The sequence below is a fragment of the Poecilia formosa genome, unplaced genomic scaffold (genome assembly GCF_000485575.1).
Source record: "Poecilia formosa unplaced genomic scaffold, Poecilia_formosa-5.1.2 Scaffold103, whole genome shotgun sequence".
Lineage (NCBI taxonomy): Eukaryota > Metazoa > Chordata > Actinopteri > Cyprinodontiformes > Poeciliidae > Poecilia > Poecilia formosa.
In genome coordinates this window covers 1,778,623-1,792,376 of record NW_006800042.1, presented here as the reverse complement: position 1 = coordinate 1,792,376, position 13,754 = coordinate 1,778,623, and the positions used below count along the sequence as shown (strand labels likewise).

At 42.4% G+C, this 13,754-nt stretch overlaps 1 protein-coding gene across 2 annotated transcripts in view; it reads right to left on the bottom strand.

Annotated features, from left to right (window-relative positions):
• Positions 1-842: 842 nt before the first annotated feature.
• Positions 843-13,754, bottom strand: part of pip5k1bb (phosphatidylinositol-4-phosphate 5-kinase, type I, beta b) — a 67,956-nt gene continuing 55,044 nt past the window's right edge. For both annotated transcript variants that reach the window (XM_016674915.1, XM_007559299.2), the window contains exons 8-15: positions 9,519-9,715; positions 9,043-9,126; positions 7,794-7,842; positions 7,595-7,679; positions 6,251-6,409; positions 4,674-4,800; positions 2,294-2,417; positions 843-2,015 (exon numbers count right to left, since the gene is read on the bottom strand). In XM_016674915.1, the coding sequence (XP_016530401.1) occupies positions 2,013-2,015; positions 2,294-2,417; positions 4,674-4,800; positions 6,251-6,409; positions 7,595-7,679; positions 7,794-7,842; positions 9,043-9,126; positions 9,519-9,715 (828 nt within the window). In that variant the 3' untranslated portion in view covers positions 843-2,012. The remainder of the gene's footprint in view (positions 2,016-2,293; positions 2,418-4,673; positions 4,801-6,250; positions 6,410-7,594; positions 7,680-7,793; positions 7,843-9,042; positions 9,127-9,518; positions 9,716-13,754) is intronic.

Here is a 13,754-nt window from a genome sequence, read left to right as displayed (position 1 = left end):
AAAACTTGAACTTGTACTACTAGACTGAAGAGCTTTTAATTTTGCAACAACACAAAAGGGAGAAGAAAGTGTAGAAAACAGACCTCCATTAAGTTGCTGAGAAGCAAAAGGGAAAGAAACATTGTCCTGCAGTAGGTGGGACGCTGGTTTGAATCCCCGCTCAGTCGGGCAAGGCACTTTAAACATTTTACCTGCTGGAGGTGGTCGGAGGGTCTGCTGGCACTGATGGCAACTTCACAGCAGTGGTAACCATGTAGCTCACCACTGACGTTAGATAGACCTACTTTGGAGTCCTCTGCACTTTATAGAATAACACTTTTTAAAATCATTTTCTATTCTACCGTCATAAATATGATTAGTGTAGGTGTGGCATTTTTTATTGTTGCTAAAGAGCTAAATGAATGTTACAAGTTCATGGCATCATGGACTATTTGAAATATTTTGCTATTTCAAAATTTTAAATGTTTTTCTTCTGGTATTTTGTAGAACAGCCAAATTAAAAAAAAATAAATTAACCTCAATAGGTGTTGCATCCTTTTTTTTTAACATATTGTCTTTAATGATATTTTTGCTAAATTCAGAGTTAATATTTTCTTCAAAATCACAGAGGCGCATTAAGCTCAGACGCCACCAAACATTCCCAAACCATGATGCCGCCTTTATTTTCCGTAATTTGACGGTAAAGCGAATGATGAGGGTAGGGATGAGGCAAAGGTAGAGTCTTTAGTAAAGGCTGGTGCCTTAGCAAAAACCTCTAACACACTCTCCTCCAGTCTAAGCAAAAAAAAAAACCCAGAATGATCATGTTGCAACACTTGAAGTTTCCCCTTAAGGCCACTCAGTGAATTTTAAAGAAGTTTATTTATAGGAAGCTTTTCTATACATAAATATGCATCTTCTTTACATTCAGCGATTTAAAGTGTTTATTATTATCTCAGCAGATGGTGAATTATCACGAGTTGTGTAATAAATTATTCTCATCTGTCTTGATTGTAGAGTTGAACATTTACAGTTGGCTACAGTCTTGATGAGGTATCAGACAGCGGTAAGGACGTCTCGACTTCTTCGGGACGACGTACTTTTTCCTGAACAGAACCGTCTCCAGTCGCGAGGCCAACCTCACAAAACTAGTAGTACATGATCCACAGTGTTTGTTCCTTCGTTTCTACATGGAGTATCAATGATAACACATGTGCATTTGTAGAGGAAAGAAGAAAAAAAAAAGTGCATTTTCACACATCCAACTCTGTGCTTATTGTCCTGCAAACCACCAACCTAAGCAATGTCCTCAGAGAAGAGAAAACATTTCTTAAAGCAATCATAACCAGTGTCAAAAGTGCCTTTTTTTTTTTTTTTACCAAGCGCAAGTGTCTCGTACAAGATCGACAAACGGTCTTTTCTCGTGTTTCTCCAAAACCGCACAAACGGCCGCCTTGTTGGGAACATTTAGCCACATCGCAGTCCGTGTTTGGCCTAAGGAGCTTCGTGATCAAGTCTGTTCAGGCGAGTCGGTCCTTCGTGAAGCAGTCTTGATGCTTCCTTGAATTCACTGTAAACATTTCTTACCAGCAGCTCGTGCTGCAGCGAAGATTTAAAGTCTTTCAGGCCACCAGAAAAGAAATGTATGACGTTAATCTAGCATTTCCTTATGCATATATCCTCGTATATCTAGATACACTATGAAATCTTGGTGAGCACAATGAAAAACAAATACATGTAAAAAAAAAAAAAAAAAACTAAATAGTGCTGCTTTTGATGCATGATCCAGAAAAGCAACACTATCTGAAGTTCAGCACATTTTTTAAAAGATGCCACATTTGTACTGTTCCAACTGTGCAGAGGTCCGTCAACCAGAGAGGCGTTCAGGGGTCTTCCTTTGGAATTGGCAAACAACAAATGGCATTGAGGATGGAGCAGAACTCGGCATGGAGACCGACTTCCAGCCTGGAGCATCCAATGGAGTGTGGAGATTGTCTTGTGTGTGGCAGGAGGAAATGAGGGGTGTAAAGCTTTTACTGTAGAGAAGAAAACAAAAACTTTTTAAAAGCACATACCTTCCAGAGCCAGAAAACTTAAAATAGACGTAGAAACTGGAATAGACAAGTAAACACCATCACTCCTTTGTAACCATCCACTCTGCTGCCACCTACTTGTATTTTTTTAACATATTTCCTGATTTTTGTCACAGAAATTAATATAAATTCTGACGACAAAGTTGTAAAAAAAAAAATATTTAAAAAATAAGGAAAATGCTTTTCAGAATAAGCCCATAGTGATCAAAAGTACAACGTACCAAGTACACGTCGAGAACGGATCCGTCGTCCCGGTCGATGTCCACATCTACGGTGCTCTGCTCCGAGGTGAGGCAGATGGCGCTGTCCTCCAGCGTGAACGTAGAGCTGGATGCAACATCATCCCTGCAACAGGACAACACATTTAGAGGTGAACTTTTGCTCTGAGAGTTTATTTTCTGACCTGAAAGCAGCTGTATAAACACCGTCCGAAACAGACAGCAAGCTGGAATACTCCTCAGAAATGAGCTAAACCCAACCGTAGGCAGGGACTGAACACAAGACGACGTCTGGGTTCAGGAAGGTTCACGGTGTCGGAAATGAACCAATTCGCTACGGATTGAAAAGATTTGGCACAGAAATCAGTCGGTCAAAAATAACACACACCAGGCAGCAGAGTGTGTTAACTTCAACCTGGGAGAATGCACTTCTGGTTTGAAGTTCATTTATGACGCAAAGCACTTTGAACGGCCTTGTTGCTGAAATGTGCAATACAAATAAACTTGATTGATTCATTCATTCATTAATGACACAAATGTCTCTTTCATCCGGGTTTAAAATGGAAAAACCAAATGCTTTTTGGGGGGGAAATGTTTCCGATCGTCAGATGAAGCAAAGATTGAAATACCTCCAAAATGACAAGAAGAAACATAAGGAGGCTTTTGAACTGGAAAACCCCGTCAGAACTGTTGAGCAAGGTGGTGGCAGCATCATGCAGTGGGGATGTTTAGACAACCTCCAGATTCTCCAAATTTACCTCAAATCAACAGCTGGAGAGCTGAAACATGGAAACGCTGTTGGGTGTCAAAGACACCAGTACAGATCAAATCTGGTGTTTGAATCAGTAAAGCATTAAGATTTTGATTATTTGTGAAATGTGCTTAAACGACGGGTCTGTCCAATGAAACCAAGCTTTTCAAACGAGCTCCACTATTTCTCCCAACAGTCAAATATCCAACCAGAATTATTCAAAGAGATTTTTAAAGACTACACAACCGGTTTCTTTGCAACTTAGACACTTGCCTCTAAATATTAGCAACAAAGAGAATCCAAATATATATTTAAAAAGATCCCCCCGAAAAAATACCTTGACCTTCGCATTACCACGTCAATTTTTTTCCCAGGTCTCTTTGCTTCAACCACTAGATGGCATCAAGAACAACGTTTTCTCAGCATGGACATCAGGTGACTCCCTGATAAATGCAGGAATGTGTTGTGATCGTTTTATGACAGACATGATGAGGAGCCTTTAGGTTCAAAGTGAAAATGAATTCTAGGTAGAGTGTCGTAAAGAGCTTTGTCAGAGACCGTTGGCTTCATTAAGGCAAAACAGATAAACGGCAACTTTACACACCCACACACATCCGACATGGCCACTGCTGCAACAGGCTGATGTGCGGCCTCCAACGCGCCGCTTGTTCTGCTTTGTCTCGGTCTTTGCTTGGCCTGACATTGCCGGGTTAAAACTGTATCAAAGCCTGCTGTTTAAATATTTATGGAAACAGCCAGGAGAACAATGCGAGGGCGGCAGCAGGTGACCGACGAAGAGAGGCGAGTCCCACAATGGAGCCTCAGAGAGCACGGCAGAGCCGGCGCGGGCGCACAGGAGGAGAGGTGAAAGACAAACAGGCACACCGAGGACAGGGGAAAAAAGATTTCTGGGAAGAGGGACGTTAAATGGCCTTCAGCCAGAGGGGCGGGGTTTTACATCGAGGAGACGAAGGCGTAACAAAACCTGTTAATGAGAAACTATCGCTGGGATTGTTTACCTGATTTCACAACGTTTGAGGGGGCAACAGATCTGCAGTGATTAGTTTCTCTCGAGACGCTCCTCCTAATCTTTTATCATTTTTTATCATTAACAACGTCCAGCCACCCCGACACCAGAGTCCATTTGGTGTTCTGGAAGAGTTTGTGTTTCGGATAAATGTTGCCAAGTTCATTAAATCGCCATTCATTGTGGAATAAACATCTCTCAACTAACAACGCATCAAACCTGGAAGCAGAAGACAAAACCGCGCGTCATTCCTGGAAACTGAGGCTGAAGCTCACATCATCTCAGTGGTTTGGAGTGAAACAATCATCCCGTCTTATTGAGCATGACGATAAATTCACTGTCCTTCATTGACCTCCAGTCACCAGATCTTAATCCAGTTTGGTAGAATGGACTACTTGTGTCATCTGCTTGTTGCCATCATGTCAATATGAATCATGATCTCCGGAAATATTCCTGACAACTTATCGAATCTCTGACATGAATAAATAAGGCATTTTCAGAAAGTGAAAGAAGCTCCAACAGTGAACTAGCATTGTGAACCTAATAAAGTGTCTCCTGGGTGTGCAGCAGTAGGAACAGAAAGGAAGGCGGAGCACGGACATTACCTCTCTCCTGTTTGGCTTTCCACATTGACATAGATAGAGGAAGAGGAGATCGTCCCCATGGAGGATGCGTCGTAGAAGGACGGGTTGGCAGGGACCAGATCGGGACGCAGGAACGAGCCAAAGACAGCTGAAGACACGGAGAAGAATAACACGCAAATCAGTTTCCTAAGTACGGCCTCCACAATGTGAAACCATCATCTAATGACGATGTAGACCATGATGGAGTCGGGCTACAAACGATGCAAGATTGAAGAAAAAGGATCAATGTGGGCACAAACAGAAATGAGAGACGATTCATCAATGTTTTCCGTGAACAGGTGGTTGGGATGGGTGTTGGTCATCAGATTCATCAACAACTTTCTTGGACTTTTGCAGTTGTGGCTCAAAACAGCTGAGAAAATAATCCACCTGAACGTCTTGGCAACCAATTTAGTGATTCCTTGAAGTATTTTATACTCTTAACTCCGAGGTATTTTATAAAACAATCTCTCCCAACGAATTGAGAGTTGTTTGTTATTGGGTCTTTTAACAGAAAAATAATCCTAAATTCCAGTTGGGGTGGAAGAGAAGTCTAGATTATAAGGGAGAGCGCATAAATCTGGAAAATCTTGAGAAATTATGCAAAGAACCGAAGGTGAACCTTTTTATTGTCATCGTGAAATTATGCTACAGGGTTAAATGACTGATACCGGTTGAGGGATTTATTATGTCTTTACCAGGGATGCCGATAAAAGTTGAGGTTAATAATCTGCTTCCAATAACACTGACGCATTGCTCTACGACTCCACCATCAGAGTGAAACAGACGTCTTGTTTGAGGTCGATCCAGAAGCCATGAAGAGCAGACCAGGAAGTGGAAGAATTAAATTTACTCTGTTGTGCATTACATCACAGCTGGGGACTCGGGTGGGAGAGCCCCTCAGCTGTAAAGTAAAAAAATAAATAAATAAAATAAAGTAAAGGAAAGACTATGCATGACTGTGTGATATCTCTGTCAGCACCACGCCCTTGTTTCTTCCGGCGACTCTTTGCCTAATCAACTCGTTTAACACAAAGGTCATCTGCAGCTGCTGCACTTTATTTTATCGTCCTTTTGATTCATCCGACTCCCTGATCTGGGGTCAGTCTGTGGTCACAGAGGATATAGAGCATACGGCAGAGGAGGAAAGCTGAAAAACTCTCAACTTTTTCAGGTTTTATACACATGTGGTACATCCAAGAGGATACAATTGACAAGGTAGGTTCTGCTTTCTTTCCTGCAGGCCTAACAGAGTATTAATCTGTGACGGTTTGGCCAGAGGCAGAACACTTTATGGCTGAATGCAAGGAAATGTTTTTATGGCCCTCAACTATTTCTAAAAGCCTCTCCAGTCACAACGAAACAAGCCATCACCAAAGGTCACAACTGTAAACCAGAAGATGGTTTAGACGAGGATAAGGAAAGAGTTTTGAACGTTCAGCGAACTTCAACAACAGTGAGGCCCTTCTATAAATACGCCTGAATGTTGCCAGATTGTTTGTGGGGGGCGGGGAGAAAAAAAACGATTAAAGGTATCACATGGTTTTTTTTTTGTGTACCTTGTCCATCCAGGCTGGCCAGGCTGCGGGCCCCTCCCAGCCTGTCCCTCCTCTCGTCCTCGCGCCTCTCGTCCGCCTGCGATGAAAGGATCTCCTGTGAGGACGACTTCAGAGCAGGGATGGAGGTGCGAGTCCTCTTTGAGGGGGAGAATCGAATTGCTGTGGAGCAAAAATGAAAATAAAAAATAAAGGCACATTAAAGTCAAGGGATGGAGGGGAAAAAAAGGGTTAGAAAGTAAGAGATTCACAGGAGTCAGAAGCCGAGGGGGGGAAGACCGTGACAGATGAAGAGGTCACACAGAGTTGAAGCCTTAAAATCAGCAGATTTTAACTGTTAAAGGGAAATAAAAATGTTCCCCCAAAGCAGGACATGAAATAAAATCTGTTCCTGTCGCCTAAATAAGAAGTGCAGCTTCCCATTTTTACCTAAAGTTACATTGACATGATGAGCAGCTCCAGATCTTCATACGACTCATAACAGAGAAAATCTATCAGCTCCTTTCAACAACCTGACGGAGCAAACATATGGCTGGAGTCGTACATATTTGACCTTCATCATTTTTGAAGGTCAAATATATTTACAGGCCAAAAAACAAAGAATGTTAGTATGCCTTCCCAATATTTTTCAAAGCAAAAAAAAAAAAAAAAAAAAAAAACACATTTCTGACACAGAAACAGCATTTGAGGCCAAATCTCTCCATAACAGGAACCATTACCATATATGGATAATGATATGTCTAAACCCACATAACATGACTCCCTATGGTTATGAGCAACAAAAGAAAAAAAAAACTGTTTTCTTGAAAAAATAGACCTGATTAATGGGAATATGTCGAATGAAATACTGTAAAGAGTAACAACGATGGTCAGAAATGGAGCGGAAGCATCAACATGTATCTGAACGCTGCCAGAATTATAATTATTTGAATTACAATTGTTGTCACAGACTGGTTTAGTTCCTAAGTTGAATAAAGTGCAGACTCGGCTCGCCAGAAAGACATTTTAACTCTGTTGGCAGAGTCTGTTTGCTCTCCAAGCTTTTGTTTCCAGTCAGCATTTCTTCCGGGTTCCTCCTTCTTGTTTGCTAAATCACCATAGAAATCTTTATTTTATGAACCAGTCCTGGAGCCAAAGACATTTCTTTCACAAGGTAGCGTTCTCTTTGCTGCGATGGCCTGAGAGAAAGGAGATCCTGTAATCATCGGCACACAAATGCCCTAACATACACAATAAGATCTGCCCTCAGATTCCCCGTCTTTATCAGGTCAGGATTTCCTGCTTCCCCCCAGTCCTTGCTCTTTTCACTCGTTCCCTTTGCATTAGCATGTCGACTCGCAGACTTACGCTGATTCTTCCTGAAGACCCGTACGCTCATGAACTTAAGGAAGCGGCTGGCGTAAAACGCGGGCCGGTGGACAGAAACCGAATCCTACAGAAGGGGAGGCATGGGAAGAAGAAGAAAAGAAACATTTATTCAGTAGGCTGAATAAGGGCTTCACTCATGAAAGCAGCAGTTTCAGATTCTTGCAGGGTGTCAACTTACACCATCGTACACCAAGGCTTTCCACGAATGCTCCAGCTTTTTCATGAATCTGAGGAGAGATGACACAAGAAAAGAGTTTCGTCACAAATGTTTCTTCTTCGATAAAAATTCTCCTTGAAGTCGATCGACTGAGATGTCTTTTTTTTTTTTTTGGAAGAACCTCAAACCAAGAGTATGAGATTAATTTCCATCATAAGCAAAAGTTTCAATCATCTAATACAATAGTGCTGATATCATTTAGAGCTGATGCCACCTCAGCAGACTCCCTTATCACCGAAAGACATTTTAAAAACAGCAGTAAGTACACCAGGCTGGACGATGTGGTTTATCTGTCCTTCTCACCAGAATTCAGATTGGCACCATATTAGCTGCGTATGGCTGCCAATCGCTTGAAAGCAGACAAGCAAAAACTCTGAGTACTTTTCATTAAATTGAAAGTAAATGTGCAGATGCAAAGTTTGAAGGCATAAAAAAGGGAATAAACACTTTATTATGGTCTGTTAGCAGCTAACCTGGCCCCACAGCCCCATAAATAACAAAAATATCATTTTAAGATCCAAGTTCCAACTTAAGACGTCGATGAAAAACATCCTAAATATCCACTGGAGATCACTGCTGGTTTGCTCCATCCTGAATATGTGGTAGGTTTAGGCGGCAATTATTTTTTTCACATGGGGTTAGGATGGTTCGGATTGTTGTTTTTATTTTTCTAAAATACTGATGTTTAGAAAATAGAAATTTGTAATTCAACAGGCTATCTGGTGATAAAATCCCCTTTATGATCTGAAACATTTAGCTGTAATAAAAGCTGGACATATTTATCCTTCTCCACCCACTCAGAGAGCGTCGCGTCAATTAGAGAGGCTGATGAAGCTTTATGTCGTCCTTTTTTGTTGTTGTTGTTGTTGATCAATTGGGCTTTCTCCTTTGTTACCAGACTTTTTTTTTTTTTTTTTTTGCTTCCAGGACAAAAAAAAGAATCAATTAGTAAATAGATAAGACAGATGGTCCTCTGAGGCCTAGTAAATCCTGATGGCTGGAGGTTTATGGTAAAATGTCTTGTAGCTCTTCCCCTGTGATAACTCAACATGGGAGGTTTGGCATCTTTAAAAGCTGTAACTCTGTCACGGTGAGTCATTATCGTGTGTGGACACTTTTTAGCTCCAAGAAATCAAACACTGCAGCAAAACAGTCAGAAAGCAAAGTTCCAGAAAATAATACGGCGATATGATTTAAAGAGGACCGGTACCTGTACGACTGCAGAATATCTATGATGCCCAGGAAGATGAGCAGCTTTTCGTCTTTGTGTGTTTTTGCCGGGATGCCGCCCATCCTGAAGCGGAGAAAAACAAGAGCGGTGAGAGGACAGCTAGGGTTTCCTCTGTGAGGCTCCAAGTCTTGTTCAAATAAAGCCAGTGTGCTGCCTCACTTTTACAAGTGTTTGTAAAAGAGGCCCTTATACTATTTACATTCATGTGTGTTGCTGTAAATATGCAGAACGGAGGCTGTGTTTGTGTCTTTGCGTAGCTATGGTTATGCGAGGGCCCGTCTGCGCGCACGCTCGCGCTCGCCGGTGCGGTGCCCTGGGGCGGGCGAGGCGCGAGCGTTACGGTTGCGTAACGCCGTCTCTGGGACGGAGACGCAGATGGAGGCGGAGGGCCTGGGTGTGTGTTCAGAACGCAGCATCTGCGAGCGTGCGTTTCCCCGCCAGCTGAACAAACTTACGTGTCGTCAGTGGTGACAACTTCGGCCGCCTTGCCGTCTCCTTGGATGGACTCCAAGGCCGTGGAGTAAAGCACTCTCTGACCTACGTTCCTCCTGCCGTCTCCCCCCGTCTGGCCCGGCTCCCCCACCTCCCTGTGGTCCAGGACGTGCACGCCCAGCAGCAGACTGTAGTCCATGATCTTAAAGCTCTCCAGAACCTAAAAAAAAAAAGAAAAAAAGAAAAAAAGAAAGACAATTTTGAATACTGAGAGAGAAAGCGTTAAAACTTTTTATTATTATTTCATGTCTTTGCACACTTCTTTCCCAAGAAAGAGGTCAACAGAGAAGGAAATCTCTGTTTAAACCAGTTCTGAGCTGAACAAACAAGGTGTTTCTCCACAGCAGGCCAAGTGTTACACATTGACCTGTTTGAGGAGCTTATGCCCAGTTTTCCCAGACGCCCCGTGACTTCATGTCCTCCAGAAAATGCCGTTTTATTGGGCAAGACGGGAGCAGAGGCAGACGGGAATAGGATCAGGGTCACAACCAGCTAACCGGTTCCATTTGGTGACCCAGACTGGAGCGCAAACTGTTTGTAATACTAAACCTTTCCAAATGTTTGCTTGCTTGCAAATACACAAACACGGGATTTAAGGAATCGTATGAGGTTTTAGCGACTGCTCTACAAACGATGCTGCATAAACGTGACTTGGAAGGGAAGCGGTCTGCAGTTTTAAAGGATTTTTACAAGTGAAAAGCTGAAAATAGTGGCACTTTTTCGTTTTCAGTCCATTTGAATCACTGCAGCACAGAGACAAATTTCCTTTGTTAAAGGCTCCAAAATGTACAGATCGACATGCAGAAAGTTTAGCCAATTTTTCTTTTTTAAAAAGTCTTACTATATATTCTCAAATATACTTAGATTCGGACTTTGACTAGGCCATTCTAACGCATGATATGCTTTGATCTAAACCGTTTCCTTGGCTGCATGTTCACTGTTATTGTCCTGCTGGAAGGTGAATGTCATCCCAGTCTCAAGTCTTCTGATGTTATCGTGCACTTTGCTCCAGAAGCATGATGCTGCCACCACCGTGTCTCACGGTGAAGACAGAATGTTCAGGGCATTTTGTCAGTTAGTTTTCAACCGCACAGCGTTTCGAATGTATGGCAAAATGTTTGTGTTGTCCAACAAACCTCTGAGGCCTTTACAAAATGTATATTCTGAAACCAAGTCACAGACTGGTGTCCCTTTTTACCGACTGTCCCTGAAGGCAACTGGTTACATTGGATTTTATTTAGAGGTATCAGAGGAAAAGGGGGTAACAACAAATCCATGACAGGAAATTTGAAACCCATGACACCTTCACTCTCCTGTCACAACTATGCACTGCTTTTCAAAATACACTGAATGTTGAAATGCATAGGCGTCAACGTTATAATGGCGTGCATGTCCGCACTGTGATGTAGCCTTGAAAAGATTCAGCGCAAAGATTTTTTTCATTTTAAATGGCTGTGAGAGAGAAAGCAGTGAAATTACAGTGAGCGATGAGAAATCAATGGGAATACAGTTGTAAGTGTAACTAAGGCATGTAATTGAATGCGCCTCTATGCTATTAATAAGAGCTGCACAAAGAGGTGACTCAAACTGCAGCAAGTGGCTCTGAAAAACAGATGGCCGCCTCCTTCGGACCGAGCCGTGTTTCTGTAGCAGCTCAGGAAGCGCGAAGGACACCGAACGTCAACAAAACAAACACTCGCTTGTTTTTTGGCTCGAAGCTCATAAATAAACAGAGTATGAAAAGAAGTGTAAAGAAAACTGGGGAAGGGGACGGCATGAATCCCCCATCAAACTCAGATCCGTCTTTAACGCTGAAACACAAGACAGACATAATGACCGACCGACTGACCGACTGACTGACTGGAACAAAACACAAAGTCTTTTGTCCGGGCTGTGCCTTTTTCCATATCAACAATTTGCATCCCTCTCTAAAACTCCCACAGCCTATTCAAACAGCAACCATGTTGAACGGCGCTGCCTACAGAGAGCCATTACCTCAGGCCTCGGCTTTCCCCCCATGACAACACACAGAAGAAAGCCATTTCTCTGACTTCGGAAAATGAAGTGACCGACTTTCCAGAGATCTGGGCGTATGTCCCCTCGGATGTGTTTTCTGCTCGCATTTCAAACGAAGCTCACTCGCTTCTCGTACAGTGACGGGGGAATAATAATTACACACCATCTGGGGCTCCGTCACTGGATTCTCTGTCCGAATCCCTAATGCATCTCGCATACCCTCCCAGCACTCTACCGATCAATCTCCTCTCTAGTAATGGCAGACCAGAGCTCCGCTCTCGTGTCTCATTTTGGAGCGACATTAATGCACTAAAAGCTTTCTCAAGTTGGAGTTTGCCTGCTCCAAATGCACAACGCTCGGCCAATTCTGCTCACGTTTGAAGCCAAAAACGATGCTCTGATTCTGAGAGGACACTTAGGGGGGGATTTCACAAAGTAGTGCCACATCATCAGTTCATCAGTCCAACTATTTCTGCTCTGGCTGCATGCAGGTGAACACACGGCCTTTAGGTTCTGGATGTTTGAGCAACTTACACCTGTTGTTTTTTTGTTTTGTTTTTCCCCCCCCAAGAGACATGCAGAAAAATCAGCTGGTGACAAGAATCAGATGTTTGTTAGCCTGAAGGGCCTGAACGTCTTCTTTGACAGTCAAAAATAAATAAATGTTCTGTTCATGATCAGTGAATGCGCCATAATAAGTTCTCCCACAGTTTGCAATAGTTACAACACTCATCTCAACACTCATAAAGGAAGCTGAATGTTAGGTAATCGTAGCAACGGGGAGGCTTAATATTTTACAGGAAATTTGCTTTGTGGTTTATACTATTGAGCTTTTAACCGGCACTTGTCAGGAAACATGATGGACTTGGACGTTTGGCAGCTTTTCAAAAACCTCCAAGATTTAGGGTTCGCCTTGATCTACAACTATTTACTCTTATATTTGTCTGAACTTAAAAGGATTTAATGATAAATGGGAGTTCTAAGGTTTTCAGGGTCACGGCTGCTGCGTTGTTCAGAGTGGCATTTCTAGATCACGATGTGTCAGTGATTCTTTTTAGTTAGAGGAATGCATAACCTCAGGTTTGTTGATTTGTGATAAATCCCCATCTCATCCAGATATTAAACTGTCCCAGGGAAAAAAAGACCAAGTCCTCGAGATGCTCATTGATAAGTGGGTGTGAGTAAACATTACTCCTTGGGCTCGTATAAGATTCTCACAGTATGACGAGTTTTATAAGGACGTATAAAAAATAAAAAAAAGTATGACATGATCCAGTTCATTTTCTTAAAAAAAATAATAAAATAAATGCATGAATTATACCAGCTGCAGATAAAATATATTGAAACAATGATAAACACCATCATTACATTTGTCATGGCATGATTATTATTATTATTATTATTATTATTATTATTATTTTGCATTTTGAAATATTTTCAAACAAGCGCATATGTCTTAATTGTAAGTGTGTCAAAAGTGCAGAAGCCTTCCTTTTAGCCTGCTGACCAACAGTGTGCAGGGACCTGCGTGGTATTAGCAGAATGCGTTTACGCTTATATTTGTTTGAACTTGAACATGACTTAATGATAAATGTAGTTTCTGCTGTGAAAACAAGACACAGCAGATCCTCCGTGTCGGGGTTGGTGTGAGTAAAGTCCTCTGAACGGCTCGTCACCGCTGTGTTTGTCTCGCTGTAACGCACTAATTACAAACCCCATCACATCAGTGGCACCAACGCACAACTCACACTGCCATTAGCCTACTCTGTTTCAATCTCTGCGAGTTCAACATTAATTATTAATGCCTAATGCTGTTTTGGCATTTGCAGCATTATCGGGGGGGGGGAGCTGCGGAGGGAAGGAGACTTAAAAGGAAGACGGCACAGCCGGCGTTTTGCTACAAGTGTCCCGTGTGACTCAAATGCGAATCTGTCCTTTTTCTTCTCGTTATCGCTCTGGCTCCAGCTCAACTCTGACCTGCTAAAATGCATAATATCTAAGCTCTCGATGGAAAAAAGGAAGTGATTCTGCACCCTTGTAAAAAAAAAACAAAAAAAAAAACTTTTTGATTCCCTCCATGCCCTTCACCCCTCTGTTGCTTGGCTTCTGACAGCCCTTCCTGTGTTCAGGTCCCCCCTGGGGTTGCGGGGTTAGCTGCTTACTCATGGAAATGGACTGAGATT